The 16,640-nt window shown below is 48.7% G+C and overlaps 2 protein-coding genes across 7 annotated transcripts; one reads left to right on the plus strand and one right to left on the minus strand.

Annotated features, from left to right (window-relative positions):
- Positions 1 to 7,386: 7,386 nt before the first annotated feature.
- On the plus strand, positions 7,387 to 9,752 carry LOC120693551 (3-ketoacyl-CoA synthase 6-like). Its single transcript, XM_039977004.1, has 2 exons — positions 7,387 to 8,487; positions 8,604 to 9,752. Exons 1-2 carry the CDS (start codon positions 7,774 to 7,776, stop codon positions 9,375 to 9,377), a joined length of 1,488 nt encoding a protein of 495 aa, XP_039832938.1. The 5' UTR covers positions 7,387 to 7,773; the 3' UTR covers positions 9,378 to 9,752.
- Positions 9,753 to 13,082: 3,330 nt separating this feature from the next.
- LOC120693553 (50S ribosomal protein L15, chloroplastic-like) lies at positions 13,083 to 16,540 on the minus strand. 6 transcript variants are annotated; one of them, XR_005683018.1, is made up of 6 exons: positions 16,049 to 16,540; positions 15,680 to 15,831; positions 14,777 to 15,012; positions 13,423 to 13,522; positions 13,308 to 13,323; positions 13,083 to 13,267 (listed from the first exon to the last, which is right to left on the minus strand). XR_005683018.1 is itself a non-coding variant. In XM_039977009.1 (5 exons), exons 1-3 carry the CDS (start codon positions 16,485 to 16,487, stop codon positions 14,791 to 14,793), a joined length of 813 nt encoding a protein of 270 aa, XP_039832943.1. In that variant the 5' UTR covers positions 16,488 to 16,540; the 3' UTR covers positions 13,083 to 13,267; positions 13,308 to 13,323; positions 14,777 to 14,790. The 6 variants fall into 6 exon arrangements, 3 of the variants coding, with proteins under 3 accessions (XP_039832943.1, XP_039832944.1, XP_039832941.1); XR_005683019.1 differs by lacking the exon at positions 13,308 to 13,323; XR_005683017.1 differs by having other exon boundaries at positions 13,083 to 13,323.
- Positions 16,541 to 16,640: the final 100 nt, after the last annotated feature.

Below are 16,640 nucleotides of genomic sequence, written 5' to 3' on the forward strand. Positions count from 1 at the left end.
TCGATTGGAGTTGGACTCGCTGTTCTGGTCAGTGCGTCACCTCAAGATGGAGCCAAGACCCACCCAATGCATGAGCATGACCGATCCGGCAGCGACTTTGTCACAGAAACGCCTAAATTAAACCGGCTTAAGTGCACTAACTATCATTTTAAATATTAATTAAATTACCATGCACTTAAAACGGTATAATCCGACAGCCTGTTGGGTTAAGGATCGAAAACACTGGGAGTCTCGCACGAAGATGAGCACATATGATTATAAGCAGATGAAAGTTTTCAGAGTTAAATTACAAAGCAGAGTTTTGCAAAATAAATTTAAATAAAATAATCAGAGTTTGTAATGCAGCTGAAATTTATATAAAGCTCAGTTTGAAACCAACGATATTTACCAAGTCGGGGGATGTCACATCGAGCCCACCAATGTGAATCTTGATTAGCTCCAACCAGCAGCAGCTATACCTGAAAAATAGGGTAACAACAAACCCTGAGTATATTAATACTCAGCAAGACTTACCCGACTAGTGGTATATACATAGCCGACTCTTAGACATGCAAAGCTTTTTGGCTCTGGAGTTATTTTTGCTGAAAAGCTACTAATAGTGGATCCTTACTTTCAGTATTTTAGCTCAAGTTTATCATACAAATACCAACTAGATTTGCCTGAACATCTAGAGCACGCATGGTTGATCACATTATCTTTTTAGAGTGCCACAACCAAACATTCTCAGTTCAATCTCTTTCCACTTTTTTAGTACGATGTGATGAAGTGACCAAGGTTCTCATATCCGCGAGTCACGGCGAATCGATCCGATTTAATCTTGCAAGGTGGACCTAACTCACACGCCAAGTGCGATCCCGTCAAGTCACACCAAGCAACTGTTCCCATGATTACCCCGAAGCCTGAATCAAGCCCGCAAACACCCGGATGAGGAGCCCCACACGGCGAACACTCTGTGGACCCGCAGACGACTACCACATCCATCATCCCTTGCCCAGCATCGCAGGTCGAGAATCAGATTTCGACACAATTTAGGTAATTAGCTTACCGGTTTCGACTATCTCTTACTTCCGGCATGTGGTTAGTACTGTTCAAACTTGGTCAACACGGAAAGCAATGGTACGGTCCTCAATCGACACAGGCGGAGGCTCACTTTCCATCCATTCCATATCCATAACCAAATTCATCTCCGACTGGTCTCCATTTTTCCTTTCTTTTCTCAATGATTCATTCTCCGGTAACTTTTCCATAAGTAACAAGGACCTATATCTCGCTAGTGACAGGAATCACTCGACTTCTACCGAATTCCTACTTAGCAAATCATTTCTAACGGTGCCTATATACTAGTAGAGACTCATAGGTACCTAGGGAGAGACATGCATACTAGGGTTTTATATAACTCCTAGAAGCATAAATGCACAAATACTTAAATAAACATTAAATACTGAAAATAAGGGTTATGCTCCGGGGCTTGCCTGAGATTAACACTAAGTTGGTGTTAGTTAGATGATACTCGCTTGATGAGCACCCTCTTCCGGTCATGCACATCGAGATCCATCCGTCCATCTTCTGGATATGTCCACCAAACATCATCTTCGGGTTTGGCTCCGACTTTATCCTTTAGTTCCACGCATCGCGTTTTTAGCATACCTAAATGAGATGCAACAATGCTGATGTATGAATGCATGAGAGTACAATAAATGACGCACTAAAGAGGGCAAACAAAACAGACGCAAGGTCATGACGGAGCATCCATATGAATGAAAGTTATGAGTTAGCTTTACCAAACATAAAACAAGTTCAGAAGGCAACGGTTTGGTGTTGCAATACTAGAGTTTATTCAATTTATTTTAGCCTGAAGTGTTTCCTTCAAAAAAGTATTACAAAACTTGTTTTAGAAAAGCTAAGCCATATTGTATAGCAAGAAGGGTTAGACTAGAACTTTATTTAACTAGCAAGAACATATAAGCAAGGTGAATAAACATAAACCACATTATGATCCAAAAAGGGTTGGCATGATTTACATAGGAACAAGAATTAGCTACTAAATTTGGATATGCAGAAAAGCATTAACTAGCAAATTACAAGGAAAAGCTTTAGCGAGGAACTGAATAAATGCAAAAAATATAACCTGCAGACATGATCTAGTAACAAACTTTACCAGATTAACAGGATATTGACAAAGCATGCCACATAATTTTTCCAACATTTATTGATATTGAAAAGTATTTAAATTAGCCTCAACATGACAAACTAAAAAAATAAATATCTAAAAATATGCGAATAGATTCTGGACATGAAGTTTTTACAGTAAACTAAGCATGCAAAGAGTAAGCTACTGCATAAATTTCATGATTTTTAGACTTCCAGAATCGCAGATATTAATTAAACAAGCTAAAACAAGCATTACTCATGATTAAATCAATACATCACATAAAAATTATCCAAACAGCAGGTTTAGTATTTTTTCTAAATACTAAATGTCAAAACAAAGATAACTAAACTAGTTTTATATTTTTAGCATGCTCCTAACTCCATTTATGCATTTAACAAGCTACAAAAGCATTTATCTAGCATAAATAAAACTGCACAGCAAAAGTTGTCAAACAACACATTTGTTGGTTCTATCTTATAGAGCATTAAAAGATGAAGCTAACAAAATTGGTTTTGCATTTTTAGCATTTTTCTACTATTTTTTATGTATTTTCAAAATTTCCAGCTAAAATATTGAAAAAGCCCTTTGCGACACTATTCATATGAGTCTATGACTTCACAAAAAGACCCCTGCACTTTTATCTATTCTTGCACGAGGTCCCTGGGCGGAAAACAAAACAGAGGAACGCACGGGGAGCTCGATTCCGGCGAGGTGGTGGCCGGTCGGCGGAGGAGAAGAGGGGAAAAAGCACGAGAACGGCGAGGGCAACCTGTGGATGTGGTCGGTGTGGGTTCGGATGGTTGGGAAGGGGATTCCCCACGGCGAGCGGCGGGCGGCGGCGGCGCTCCGGAGGCCCTGGGCGGCGGCAAGCTTCACTGCGGCAAGAGGATGCGATTTCCGGGGTCGTTTGGGGGTCGAGGAGGACCGGAGGTGGGAGCTCGACGAGCGGGGCGGCGGTCCGGTGGATGAGCAGTGGGGTGGGTTGGCAGCAGAGGGGCCGATTCGGTCGGGACAGGGCTTGGCCGAGCTCGTGGAGGGGCGGCGGAGGTGGATGGCGAGGTGGGGCGGCTTGGGGCGCGAGGGATCGAGGCGGGGCGGCGAGGGGTGATCGGCGCGGACGCCGGCGGCGGCTCTGCTCGGGCTCGGCTCGGCGCGAGCGCGAGGAAGAAGGATGGGAGGGGAAAACAAAGACGGCACCGGGAGGAGATAAGTACGAGCTCGCGCGGAAGGTGTCGGCGTGCGATGGCCGACGCGTGGAGGAGCTCGCCGACGGCCACAGCGCGGCATGGGCGGCGTACAAGCACAGTGGTGCACAGTGAACACATTTGAATGATTTTGACCCGATTTTGACGATCCAAAATTCAAAATTTTATATAGGAACTTGAAATTTGGCCTAAACGAAAGTTGTAGAGGAAGAAAAGTTCTACAGCCTTGATGTTGGGAAAAAGTTGATTCGAGTTTTGCATTTGGGAGAAAACAATGGTCAAAGCTCAGTCAAGATTTGAAATTTAACTAAGCATACATGATTAACACTAATGACCATGTTTAAATGATGATTAGCGACTAATGTATGAATTTAACACCTGAGGTGTTACAGACTTGCTGCAAATGCGATCGATTGCCGTCGTGAAGCTGGAAACTGAAGAAGAAGAATCTAGGCGTCGTCGAAGCAAGTGTTTCTCTTTGGGTTCAGCAGATTCAGATCACCCTACCGGCGACCAAACTCACCAACGCCCAACCGCACGCGGACCAGGTTGCGGTTCATATAGCGGCAGGATATATATGCCGGGGGATTGGCCGGCAAGACTCTTTTCTTTTCTAGTAGTCGCAGCCTCCGGCATCAGGTAGCGCCGCGAGCACGCACACGCCGCACGCGTATGAAAAAGGAAACCGGATGGAGGGTGTCCGATCCACTCACAGTTGAGTTCGCTGAACCATTAGTGGCGGCAGATGGATGAGCCTGACTGAATGCCTGATGATGAGCCTGCAAGCCAAACGTTGACCTGAATTCACTCGCTCATTCCGTGTCTCTCTCCACGTCCAGCATGGGGTGGACAACTTCTACAGTGCTTCAGACACAAGTCAAAGATTTTCAGTGCTATTCCTTTCCTTTCGCTTCTAGAAGCAATGTCAAGCTGCTTCAATTGGCGTTGGCAAGTTGAAGTTGGTGTGCTACTGTGTTGTCAGAGTCACTTCGTCTCGTCTTGCTGCTATGGCGGCCACCGGTACTGTCTGCTGAGGTTTGATCAATCCGCGATCAAATCCGTAATTAGTATAGCGCATAAGTAAGACGTGCTTATGTCATAACCATATGGATGTATGTTGGATCCCTACAGATCGAGTACAGATGCGTGGTCTTTTCAGGGTCAAGTCCCATTCCCTTTCAGGGGAAGACGATGATGAGCAGATAGGAACGCGCGCGGCTGGCACTGCACGCGTGTTATTATCTTGCAGGTAACAGACAGCGTCTAGCATGTCAAGATCGGTTTAGATTAGCAGTTACCATTAATACGCCGAGTGAGAGCTGCTGAAATAACTCGGTTCACTGTTGCAGACTTGCAGCAGCAGATGTTACGTAGAAAACCGGTGGCCCAGTAATAGTGTATCGTACAAGAGCGCGGCTGGCCCACGCTCATCCTCTCGGGGACTAGCTAGAGACATCGTCAACCAAAGAGGATAGGACCTGCAGGCCGCATAAATGGCGGTGCGGGTACAGCTAGCGACCATGAGTTCCTGACGAGCGACGACCACGGACGGCGACGCTTTCAGAGCGGTGCTTCGCGCGGGATGACTCCTCCGATCCCAACCCCCAACTCCAAAAACAGAGACAGCCGCCCATGCCCCATGCGTCCAGAATCCAGGCCAAATCCGAGCTGCTGCTTGCTGCTGCTGCGATGATACTACTGTTCCTCCACGCAGGGAAGCAAGAGGATGCTGTTTCCCTGCAAACATTTCGCGCCATTATTTGACCAAGAATGAAACCAAGATATGTGGCTGAGGTTTTGCATCGTCCAATTGTTTGGGAGAAACTAAAGCCACGATATTGCAATATTTGTTTGGGCATTTGATGCCTGAGCTGTTGGAGAAGATGCCAGCTTCGGCTCACCTAAAAGCAGCCCCGGCCCTCACAGGCTGGTGGGTTCGTTTCGTTTCGTCTACCCCTGATCCCTGAAGCCTGAAGTCCAAGCCATGGCCAAGGCCAAATGACTGTTGACGCAGCCTGGTAAACATTCAAATGCCACGGTACGGTTTGGGCACCACTCGGGACAACTTTTCTTTTCCTGGTCCTGAGCTTTGTTTGACTGGCCCAATTCAAGTTTAAACCCTATAATACTTGCACTGGACCAGACCGGACCGGACCGGACCGGACCACCACACTGCTGCTCTGCTACTGCGTTTTACAGATCTGCCCCGAGAAACTGGGAGGTAGGGTGGGTGGATAGTGTATAAGTAGATGAGCGGCTGTGCGCTTTGCCTATCCTTCTTCGGCACCAACTACACTTCCAAAAAAAAGCTTTGAATTTGGCATCTGTGATGTGCCAAACGAGTTTTGGCAAGATGATGATACTCCTTTATTTGTGAGCTCAACTGCCTCCGGATAGAGCCTCTGTAAAGATGACACGTGCAGCCAACTCTTTGAGTCCTCACAACTTGAAACCCTGAAGTCTGAACCCTCTGCAATTTTGTATGGTGAGTACAAGGAAACGGAGTGCTATATCAGGGTTGCATTTCCACATCTGCAAAGTACACGTACTTGAAGCCATCAAACGTCGATGACTAGCCGGCAACGCATCGTGCTGCAGTGAGCCCATCAGATCGAGCTGAAGCCAAGCATTCAAAATTTGTGCAGGCTCTTTCTATAAATCTACATATACTAGCACTCGTGGAGACACACACACACACACACACACACACACACACACACACACACAGAGAGAGAGAGAGAGAGAGAGAGAGAGAGAGAGAGAGAGATTGCTGCTTCTAGAAACAGTCTGATCATGAGTTTTTTTTTTTTGGCTTGAGAACGAGATTGGTTTTCCATTTCCAGAGCAGGTGAACGGCATCTCAGGATTTCTCAATCCTCTAGCCTCTCCAAATGAGGGGAAAAACCTAGCCACGAGCAGTTCGGTGGTTGCCAGTGCATCATGCGAGAACTTGGCTGGCAGCATTCATCTTGATCTATGATGAGCTTCATAATCAAGCAGGGGCTTTAATTGTGCGAGGAGAAGGTCCCAGCAAGGGATTAATTTGCACATGTGGCAGTCCTGAGGCCGTTGCCGTTGCCTTGCATCGCTCTGACCCGGCGGTCGCACAAGCAAGCAAGGGAGCCAAATCAGGCCAACCACTGCATGTGTCGCCGTACATGTACAAGAAATGAAGAGGGTTTGCAGTCATAAAAAGTACCCCTGCTGTACATGTCTACAGGCTGTAAGAGGTAGGAGTAAAGGTCTTGTTTGTTTGGTTCGTGCTAAGATTTTAGCGTGCTAATGAATAATGATATTTTGACCGTTAATTACGGTGTCAAACAAAATCAGTTTACAAAACAAACTCCAGAACCCCGCGCTAGTGACCCTAAAGAATCTAATAAGGCATTCGACTGCACGGTTAGAGGATGATTACTGTAGCATCACTGTAGCCAATCGTCGATTAATTACTGTCATTAGATTCGTCGCGAAAAGTTACACACATCCCTAAAATTTTTTTTATAAATACACTTCATTTAGTACTTCATACATATAAGATTTTTTTTCGAGAAACGTGTGCGCTAGTTTTGAGGAATGCCAAACAAAGGCCAAAAAGAGCGAGACACGGAGAGTAGGAGTCCTGCCAGTTCCTTCAATGCCCTGTGCTCGGATATCTCTAGAAGGAATTCTTTTTTTTAATCTTTTACAGCACACGGATATCGACACTTTTTTATCTTTTACAGCACAACAACATAATGGTCCAATGGAGCCCCTGCAGTCTCTCTGTGAAATGTAGCACGATTCACCGCCAGGACTCGTGCGAAATTGGTCTTGCTAATGGTAGCACCAGCACGCTGTGTAGTTGGCAATGGCCGATCGACATCACCATTAACTGCCGGTCCAAGTTGCGGCTCGGCAAACCGCGGAAACCGTAGTGCCTTCCCTGCTGCCCATGCATAATCCTTGCGGTTTTCTGCTGCACCGGATGATGATGATCTTGATCTGAATATCTGATAGACCATTCTCACCTCATCCAATCCAAACCACTCATCACACACCGATCCTCGCGTGGGCTATAGCTCGTCACGCCTTCACCAGCAGGCCTGTTCACCAGTCATCGGCGGTCGCTGCTTTCCCGAAATTGCTCACCAGCGCCGGAGCTGAGCAGGAAGGAGGCTGGCCGGGTTGGTGGCGGTAGCCGGGCTCTCATTTAAACTACCCATCTGCCCCGGAATTAATTACGGGCGCCCCCCAGGCCTGCGTCCCGGCTCCCCCACTATATTAAGACCCCACCACGGCACCACCTCGTCCGCAAACAAACCCCACCCCACCCGCCCCGGCCGCGGCCACTCCACACAACGCAGGACGCACGGGCACGGCACGCTGTTGCAGCCCAAGGACGACGCTGCCCTCCGGAGAGCAGAGCGGGGAGCCGACATGCCGGCGGCGGGCGGCGTGTTCTCCGGGTCGGTGAACCTTAAGTACGTGAAGCTGGGGTACCAGTACCTGGTGAACCACTTCCTGACGCTGCTGCTGGTGCCGGTGATGGCGACCACCGCGCTGGAGCTGGCGCGCCTCGGCCCCGGCGAGCTGCTCTCGCTCTGGCGCTCGCTGGAGCTCGACCTCGTCCACATCCTCTGCTCCGCCTTCCTCGTCGTCTTCGTCGGCACCGTCTACGTCATGTCGCGGCCCAGGCCCGTGTACCTGGTGGACTACGCCTGCTACAAGCCCCCCGCCAGCTGCCGGGTGCCCTTCGCCACCTTCATGGAGCACACGCGCCTCATCAGCGACGACGACAAGAGCGTGCGCTTCCAGACCAGGATCCTCGAGCGCTCGGGGCTCGGCGAGGACACGTGCCTCCCGCCCGCCAACCACTACATCCCGCCCAACCCCAGCATGGAGGCCTCGCGCGCCGAGGCGCAGCTCGTCATCTTCTCCGCCATCGACGACCTCGTCCGCCGCACCGGCCTCAAGCCCAAGGACATCGACATCCTCGTCGTCAACTGCAGCCTCTTCTCCCCGACGCCGTCGCTCTCCGCCATGATCATCAACAAGTACAAGCTCCGAAGCAACATCCGCAGCTTCAACCTCTCGGGCATGGGATGCAGCGCCGGCCTCATCTCCATCGATCTCGCCCGGGACATGCTGCAGGTACAAATTGATCTTGATCATGCTAGCTATATTAATATAATTAGTCGCCGAGTTGTTAAAACCAACAGATCGAATTTGCAGAGCTGATCGTCTGATGCATCATTAATTGTTGTTAGGTGCACCCCAACTCGAACGCGCTGGTGGTGTCCACGGAGATCATCACGCCCAACTTCTACCAGGGCTCCCGGCGCGACATGCTGCTGCCCAACTGCCTCTTCCGGATGGGCGCGGCGGCGATCCTGCTCTCCAACCGGCGGCGCGAGGCCCACCGCGCCAAGTACCGGCTGGTGCACGTGGTGCGGACGCACAAGGGCGCCGACGACCGCGCCTACCGGTGCGTGTACCAGGAGGAGGACGAGCAGGGGTTCTCGGGCATCTCGCTCTCCAAGGAGCTCATGGCCATCGCCGGCGACGCGCTCAAGTCCAACATCACGACGATCGGCCCGCTGGTGCTGCCCATGTCGGAGCAGCTGCTCTTCTTCTTCCGGCTGGTGGGGCGCAAGCTCGTCAACAAGAGCTGGCGGCCCTACATCCCGGACTTCAAGCTGGCGTTCGAGCACTTCTGCATCCACGCCGGCGGCCGCGCGGTGATCGACGAGCTGCAGAAGAACCTGCAGCTGTCGGCGCGGCACGTGGAGGCGTCCCGCATGACGCTGCACCGCTTCGGCAACACGTCCAGCAGCTCGCTCTGGTACGAGCTCGCCTACATCGAGGCCAAGGGCCGCATGCGCCGCGGCGACCGCGTCTGGCAGATCGGCTTCGGCAGCGGCTTCAAGTGCAACAGCGCCGTCTGGAAGTGCCTCCGCACCATCAAGACGCCCACCAACGGGCCCTGGGACGACTGCATCCACCGCTACCCCGTCGACATTCCGGAGGTCGTCAAGCTGTAACTGTACGTCCCGCGAAGCATCGGAGCTTTGTGCTCTTTTTTCTTCTTTCTTCTTTCTTCTCCTCTTCCTTTTTCTTTTCCGGGTCTATTAAAAGGGGGTAAAAATCCATACTTTGGTCGCTGGACGTGTCACACCATACGTACAAGGAATGACGATCATCACAGGAGATTAATTAAAACTAGTTGTTGTTGGAAAAATTGGATGTTAACGTGGGCGTGCTGTCGAAACTGGCCTATGCCAGGGATTGGGTGGTGTTTTGGAACTTGGATGGGAAGGAAAGGGAGCACTTGTAAATTGTAATCCATGTTGTAACTGGTGAAAGGGATACCTGCATTCTCCTGATAGTTATCGGAGCCAATCGTCTCTGCTTGTTCATTTCCTCTCGATTGCTTGTAGGGATAGTTTATGGTGTGATATTGACTGGGATCCAGTGATGCGTTGGAGTGCCATGGATACTACACTCGGAGCTGGTGCAGAGATATTTCTCTGACTAACGCTTGCTAGCTGCTGCCATTTGCTTACCAGTTGTTTATAAGCGCGAACACGAGCTACTCATGATCCAGCCCTTCCTAGTCTAACCAAGAAAAAAAAGAGAGAAAGACACATATTCACTAGGACCACTTGCTTGACACTTGCACGCTGATTAAGTCGATCACGCAGCTCAACTTGCTACTTTTCAGAGTTTTTTCTGTTGCTGTTGTTCATGCTGATACCGAAGCTCATTTTTTTATATATTTTTGGGGAAGACCTGTGTGTATGAAGCAAACTGAAAGGTCATGACTTTGAACGATTATAGCTGCCCTTGTACGATTATTTTACTCGAGAAGATTAATAATCGGAATGATTTCTGTTCTTGAATTGGATATGATTGTACATGTTTTTGTATCCCCGGAGCCTCCCTTCGGTTGTCCAAATTTGCTGTACTAGTACTACTAAAGAAAAGTCCAGGCTCTTTTTTGGTACTCCCAACGGGCCGACCCAAGTAATGCACCGCGGTTGGCGTGGCGACAACCTTTCCGGAGCAGGCTCTACCTTGAACAGGAGGCAGCACCTCTGCTGCTGCTCCACCTCACAACATCTCGGAGCTCCTCTGCATTCATGACAAGGAGCATCATCTCCAGCTCCACTCGCCTGGAGCGCGTCGCGCTCGGGGCCGCGCGCGGCCATCGACGGGCTGATCCTGATGGGGTCCTGAATGCGAGGCGCATGGCGGGTGGGTGAGTGGGTGGGTGCGCACGGGCTGGCAGGCGAGCAGGCAGCTGCGTTCTGGTGACAACCGGTGTCTGTGGTTGGGGTTGGGGTCGCAGTTAATGGCTGCCCGCCGCCCGGCGCCGGCCACCGCGTGGGAGGAGGGCCGAGAACGACGACGAGGAGTGGGGGGCTCGCCGATTGCGTGGCCACGCCGCCACGGCGCGGCCGCCTGCCGCGCCGCCGGTGGTCGTCGCGCGGGCGTGGACCGAGAAAAATTTAGGAACTGTTTGGCAGGCCTCCAGCTCCTCCAAAAACAGTTCCGATTCTGACTTCTCTGGTGGAGCTAGAGCCGTTTTACAAAATATTTGGCAAAATAATTTCATTTGTTAGTTTGGGGTTGTAGAATGTCTAATTTGCTCTTCTCTACATTTTTCTTCTCAATTTTTTCTTTTCCTTTTTTTCTTCCTCTTTTCTTTTTTCCCTCATCTCCTCTTATCCATCCGCCACTCCTGTCCCCATCGTCTCCTCGCGCCTCCTCCACGGGAACCCGCATCACCGCCGCCTCCTCCACGGTTCTCCTGCCGCCGGTAGCCTCCTCCTCCACGGGCGCGGCTCCTTCTCCCGCCGCCGGCGGCCTCGGCCTGCAGCTCCACCTCCCGCTGGCGGTGGCCTCTGCTCGCGCCGCCTCCTCCCGCCATCGGCTACCTCGACCCGCGCCTCCACCTCCCGCCGCCGGCCTGCCTCGCCCCGCCTCGCCGCCGGCCGGCCTCCCGCACCGCCCCGCCCGGCCTCCTGCCGCCGTCACGCCTCCTCGCCGGCCGCCGCAAGGAGACGCAGCGCGCGCGGCCGGGGGCAAAACGGTCTTGGACCGCGGGCCTGCGCTCGAAGCCGCTCGGAGCCATGTTTTCATGGCTCCACCTCTGTGGAAGCCGTCGTCGGCTCCAGATGCAGCTCCGCGCATGAAGCTGCTCCAAAAATGTCTGTTTGGGAGAGCTTCATCTGGAGCCGCGTATAGAGCCGCGCAAGAAGCCCTCTCAAACAGGCGTTAATAGTAATACTCAAAAGAGGCGGTGGGGGCGCGCAGGGGTGTGTTGCCGTCGCGCGGCCGGCAGCTAGCTCGCACTCGCGCTGCCTGGCCTAGGTCGCTCGCTCCCCGTCGCGGTTGGGAGGCGTTAAATGCGTTGGCGCATGGCTGGCGCCGGGTTGGTGGTGGTTGTGGTTGGGGCCTCTTTCTCTCCGGCCTGGCAGCGCGCCGCGCCGCGGCCCGCGGGGTTGTTCGGTTGGCGCGAAAGGGAGCGGGAGTTATTAAATAACAACGAAAGTGCTATAATACTCAAATCTAAAAAATTTCACAAACTAAACACGACCTTACGTCCTTTTAACTTTTTTTTTATCATGGACTTTAAATATACAAGTTGTAATATTTGAACTTAACACAATATATTGACCTCACACCACGCACACCTCTAGATCTACAACATATATAAAACCAGCGTCCTTCCGCGCCACTCGCGGTTCGCTGCGTCTCTTAACTTTAACTATAGAGTCAAATTCATGACTTAGCTTTTAAAGTGACCAATCTAGTCCCTCAGTGGCTCTCCATATTGGCAATAGGAATAATGCGAAATATTCCTTTTACACTTGGCTCCTTCTATCCTTCGCAATTTCCACCGACATGTTATTGCATAGTTTGTTTGACCTGTAATTCCTCGATCAATGTAGCAACTTGGGCCATCACTTTTTAGAACATGAATTCTAGTATTCAAATTAGACAATCTAGCTTGAAACTCTAACACTAACTAGGGTAAGGTTAAAGAAAACACTAAGTAGGGTAGTTTGGATTAGTGTTTCTAAAAAATTGTGGGGAAGAAGCCAAGGGTAAAAAAGACTTTATATATTAGTTTCATGTTAATTTGGAGAGCTATACAATAATAAGGACGAGTTTGATCAAAAATAAAAGTTGAGGAACTGGTTTAGCCGATCTGATAGTTTAAGGATGAACTTGACCTACAGAATGAAATTGATGGATCAAAATAGCTATTTTGCCAACTCATGAAGCACAGCTAGGAACCGATCCGTCGCTTCTCCGCCACCGCTTCGGCCTTGAGACATCGTGATCAGCACTGAATTCGGTTCTGTGATCCACACGCAATCGCGCGATAAGTTTGACAAGGATATGCAACACTCGGATGATGGTGAGCTGCTGATGCAGTGATGCTGAGCTCGATCCATGTGCAGATAGCTTGATTGCCCAACAGAAAAGAGTGTGAGACCCAGTTTTTTTTTTAAAAAAAAAATCTGGACAAGAGTTGACAAGCATAAGCAACGGATGCTGGCTTTCTGCCATAAAATTTGCTAGACGTGGCCACTGTGAGCATTCGTCTTCTGCCTTCTCACACGCGAAGCTCATGAGAAAGAGATGGTCCCTTTCGCTGGGGAATCTCCTCGTCAGTGGCATGAAACATTTTTCATTTGACACCAAACCAGCATGACGCGTTGAAAAGGAAGAAACAATTTGTCACATGCATTCAAAAGAAATTAAGAAACCTTAAAGCATGGGTTCAGCAGTCTAATTTAACACGAGATCGTGATATCCCTGTAAGGCTGTAACTACACACAAATTGCCAGTATTCTCTCTTTCTAGTATCGTTTGTACAGCATCCGTCCGTTAATAGACTTCAGATTTCAGCAGGATGCTTCTGACAAAACTTCAAAGTGTCTCCACGGGTCCAGGCATGCATGCATGGTCAAAACACTGCAGTGATATTAGACTTCAGTTGCTTAAGAAATGTGTTAGAAAGTTGATTAGTAGTTTGTCAATGTAGTGTTAAGCTGTTAAAGATCAAATATATACCGTGCTGGTCAAATCATTGACACACAACATTCATAGAAACTCAGTGGAATAGATTAGTCAGATGGTTTCTAGTGTTGACTTTGACAGCACAACATTAATCCTGAAAAAGAAATGATGAGCAACAAGGGAGGATATGGGGTAGAAGTAGACTGAGAGATAATTCATCAAATGAAACAACAGTGCACAGACCAATTAACCAAATAACTATCAGTGTCAAGAAGGAAAATGGATAAGGGGATAATTTTTCGACAAAATATAGCACTATCACAGATCAGTATAATGGTTGCAGAGATATCAATAACATCCTACGGAAAACAAAGGCACAGAACCATGACTTAGTATACCTAAGTTTGAACAATCACTAATAACTAAGAGTGGCTGTGCAACAATACTGTTTATAATTCATCAATAGCCCTATTGCCATGAAGCTTTAAACAAGGGAAGGCTTCGTCTTTTTCCCTAGAGTGAGCGAGCCATCCATACTGTTATATTAAGTCAAATAAGAAGTACCAAAGCCAGTTGTAGACCCTATATAGTGACGTAGTGCATAGGTGCTACACAAAATTACTACTGCATGAGACTTGTTATTAGCTGTACATTCTCAAATAATAGGCAATTCAATAAATCTATACACCAAGAAGAACCATCCTACTGTAGCATCTTCAAAACACGAATTGTATAATAGCTGGCCATTTTTGCTAGAAGATAAATGGTGCATCATCCATCATGCATGTCCATCTTTGACATAAATCATGAAAGGAGCACATGCAGGATTAAAAAAGTGGACAGGTTTACATCGAGGTATCAATGAAGGTGCTGAAATGATGTTCCTTTTATTTAGGATCAGATAATACAATTTCTTTCACTAAACAGAATTCTAATTCCATAAATGGAATGTATTTTATTTAAAGAAAATTAATTGATCAGTGCATAACACCAGAGGAGAATAATACAAACATAGGTATAGAAATAAAGAGAAAGGTGCATCATCATTAGCGTTCACTCTTATGGAAGATAGATGCATGTTGACTTAATGGAATCAAGCCACATGCATCTAGAAATCTAATTAAGGGCAAGGATTCTGGTTTTACAGATTAATCTTTTTTAGAACTGGATGCACATTCAGCCTGATCTTTGGGGGTTTCCTTTTATACATATGATTCCAGGCTTTCTTTAGAAAAGGTCTCCAGAAGCACCAGGGCATAGTACCACATGGCCATGTTGTTCACATTTTACAAGAAGGGGCATAAAATAATTGCATATCACATAGATACAAAATTCATGATACATGAATAACTAAGAGCAAAAAGGGAGAAATAAGCATATGCTAAAGGAAAGGGAAGAAGAGGAGTACATCATATTGGAATTCTATGCAGAGGTGCCATCGGATTCGCCAGCACCGGCTTTTTTCTTGGCAAAGTACTCTTCTGCACGGGCTTGGTTCTTCAGATAATTCTGTGAAAGCCATTTCTTCCGTTTAGGCAATAGAGTCAGGTTACAACCAGCTGCCTCGAGCTTCTCTTTAGCCGATGCTGAGAATGCTCCAGCCTTGATGTTCAACTTGACTGATACATCACCATCCCCTAAAATCTACAGACAGGTGAATAGAAAGTAAGCACGCATGTCAAACAAAATCATATCACAATAGTTACCGGGTAAAATACTGGAGTAATGTTATAGAAAATGTGTTTGCTGGAAGTCCAGATACTAGTTGAGGTTAATATGGGCAGATATGATCATATGAAAGTCTAGAGTTACTTTTTGGTATACACTGTAGATCCTACAAATAGCCGATGGGAGTATTCCCAAACTGTACCAACAAAGCAATTCACTACAAGTGATCCTCATCTAACGCAAGCAGGCAAAAAAAATTGATCCAGGACAACTCCTAACAGATTACTTCTAACTCAAGCGGCTAAACTTGGTATCTACCATTATCACAGGTCAACTCAGAAATGTTACACTAACATTTTAAAAATAAAGAAAAAGAACACTGATCATTCGATCCAACAACAAATACAAATAAAACTCCGACAGCACTTTGATTCTTTGATTCAAATCGTGGGTACAACAAGGTCATCTTGAAGAGGAGGTCCAGGCAACACGTAGTTCTCACTGGTCAAGACCTAAACTAAACCCATGAAAGTTGAAGGCACTCATAATTTGGGACGCATCAACTCTCATGAAAAATACCATACCATTCCACAAAACAAGTTTTTAAGAAAGCAATAAAAGAGTAACCATCATATTTATATACCTTCAGTGGCAACTTCCTTTCCCTGCCTGATGGATTGATCAAGCCCCGTGATTTCAGGGTCTCCAGTGATAACTCGTCACCATCTTTGAATCCACCACGCACTATATCTTTTAAATTGAATGGCACATACTTCGGCAACCCAATGTGCATTCCTGAAAAGGCACGGTGCCATGGTAGAATTCGCATCAGACAACTTCTCAATTACCGCCATTCCCACAAAATCAACTCGCATCAGGCAATCCAATGGATCATGCGCCTCCAATTTACTATGGGCAAATGTCGAAGTGGAATACGTATTTGCCTGTACTAGAGAGTTGCTTCAATTGAGCGGATTAAGGGAAGCTTCTGGCCTAAACTAGAGAACCTCACCGCCGGCAATGCCGCGTAGCTTGGGAATCCGGCGGTAGAGCGGCATCTGCCCTCCCTCGAACCCGCGCCGGACGCCGGGCCCCGAGCGCGATTTCTGCCCACGCATTCCGAACCCGCAGCTCGCGCCCTGACCCGCCGCGATACCGCGCCCCTTACGCTTGGGCCGCCGCCGGGACCCCTTCTGCGGGCCAAGGTTGTCGAGCCGAAACTTCTCGGCGGGCGCCGCCGCATCTGACGCCTCGGCTGCCGCAGCGGCGCCGCTGCAGACGACGGTGACGCGGCGCAGCGGGCGGGCGCGGAGCGGGAGGGCGCGGGGCGCTGCCCGCCGGCGGCTGGTGAGGATTCCGGGAGCGGCGACGAAGGAGGAGGAGGTGGAGGCCGGGATGTGGAGGAAGGTGGCGGTGGGAGAGAGGGAAAGGAAGGTGATTGTGGAAGCCATGGCTGCCGTTGGAGCGGCTTGGGACTTGCGAGTGTGGATAGAAGCGGATAATTGGGTTTGGGGGGAGAGATAATAAGGAAACGATGGGCCTCCCTCCCTTCGGTTTTGGGCTTACTTTTCAAATAGCCTTGGCCCATTCAGAACGCGAGATAT

The sequence above is a fragment of the Panicum virgatum genome, chromosome 9N, assembly GCF_016808335.1.
Source record: "Panicum virgatum strain AP13 chromosome 9N, P.virgatum_v5, whole genome shotgun sequence".
Classification (NCBI taxonomy): domain Eukaryota; kingdom Viridiplantae; phylum Streptophyta; class Magnoliopsida; order Poales; family Poaceae; genus Panicum; species Panicum virgatum.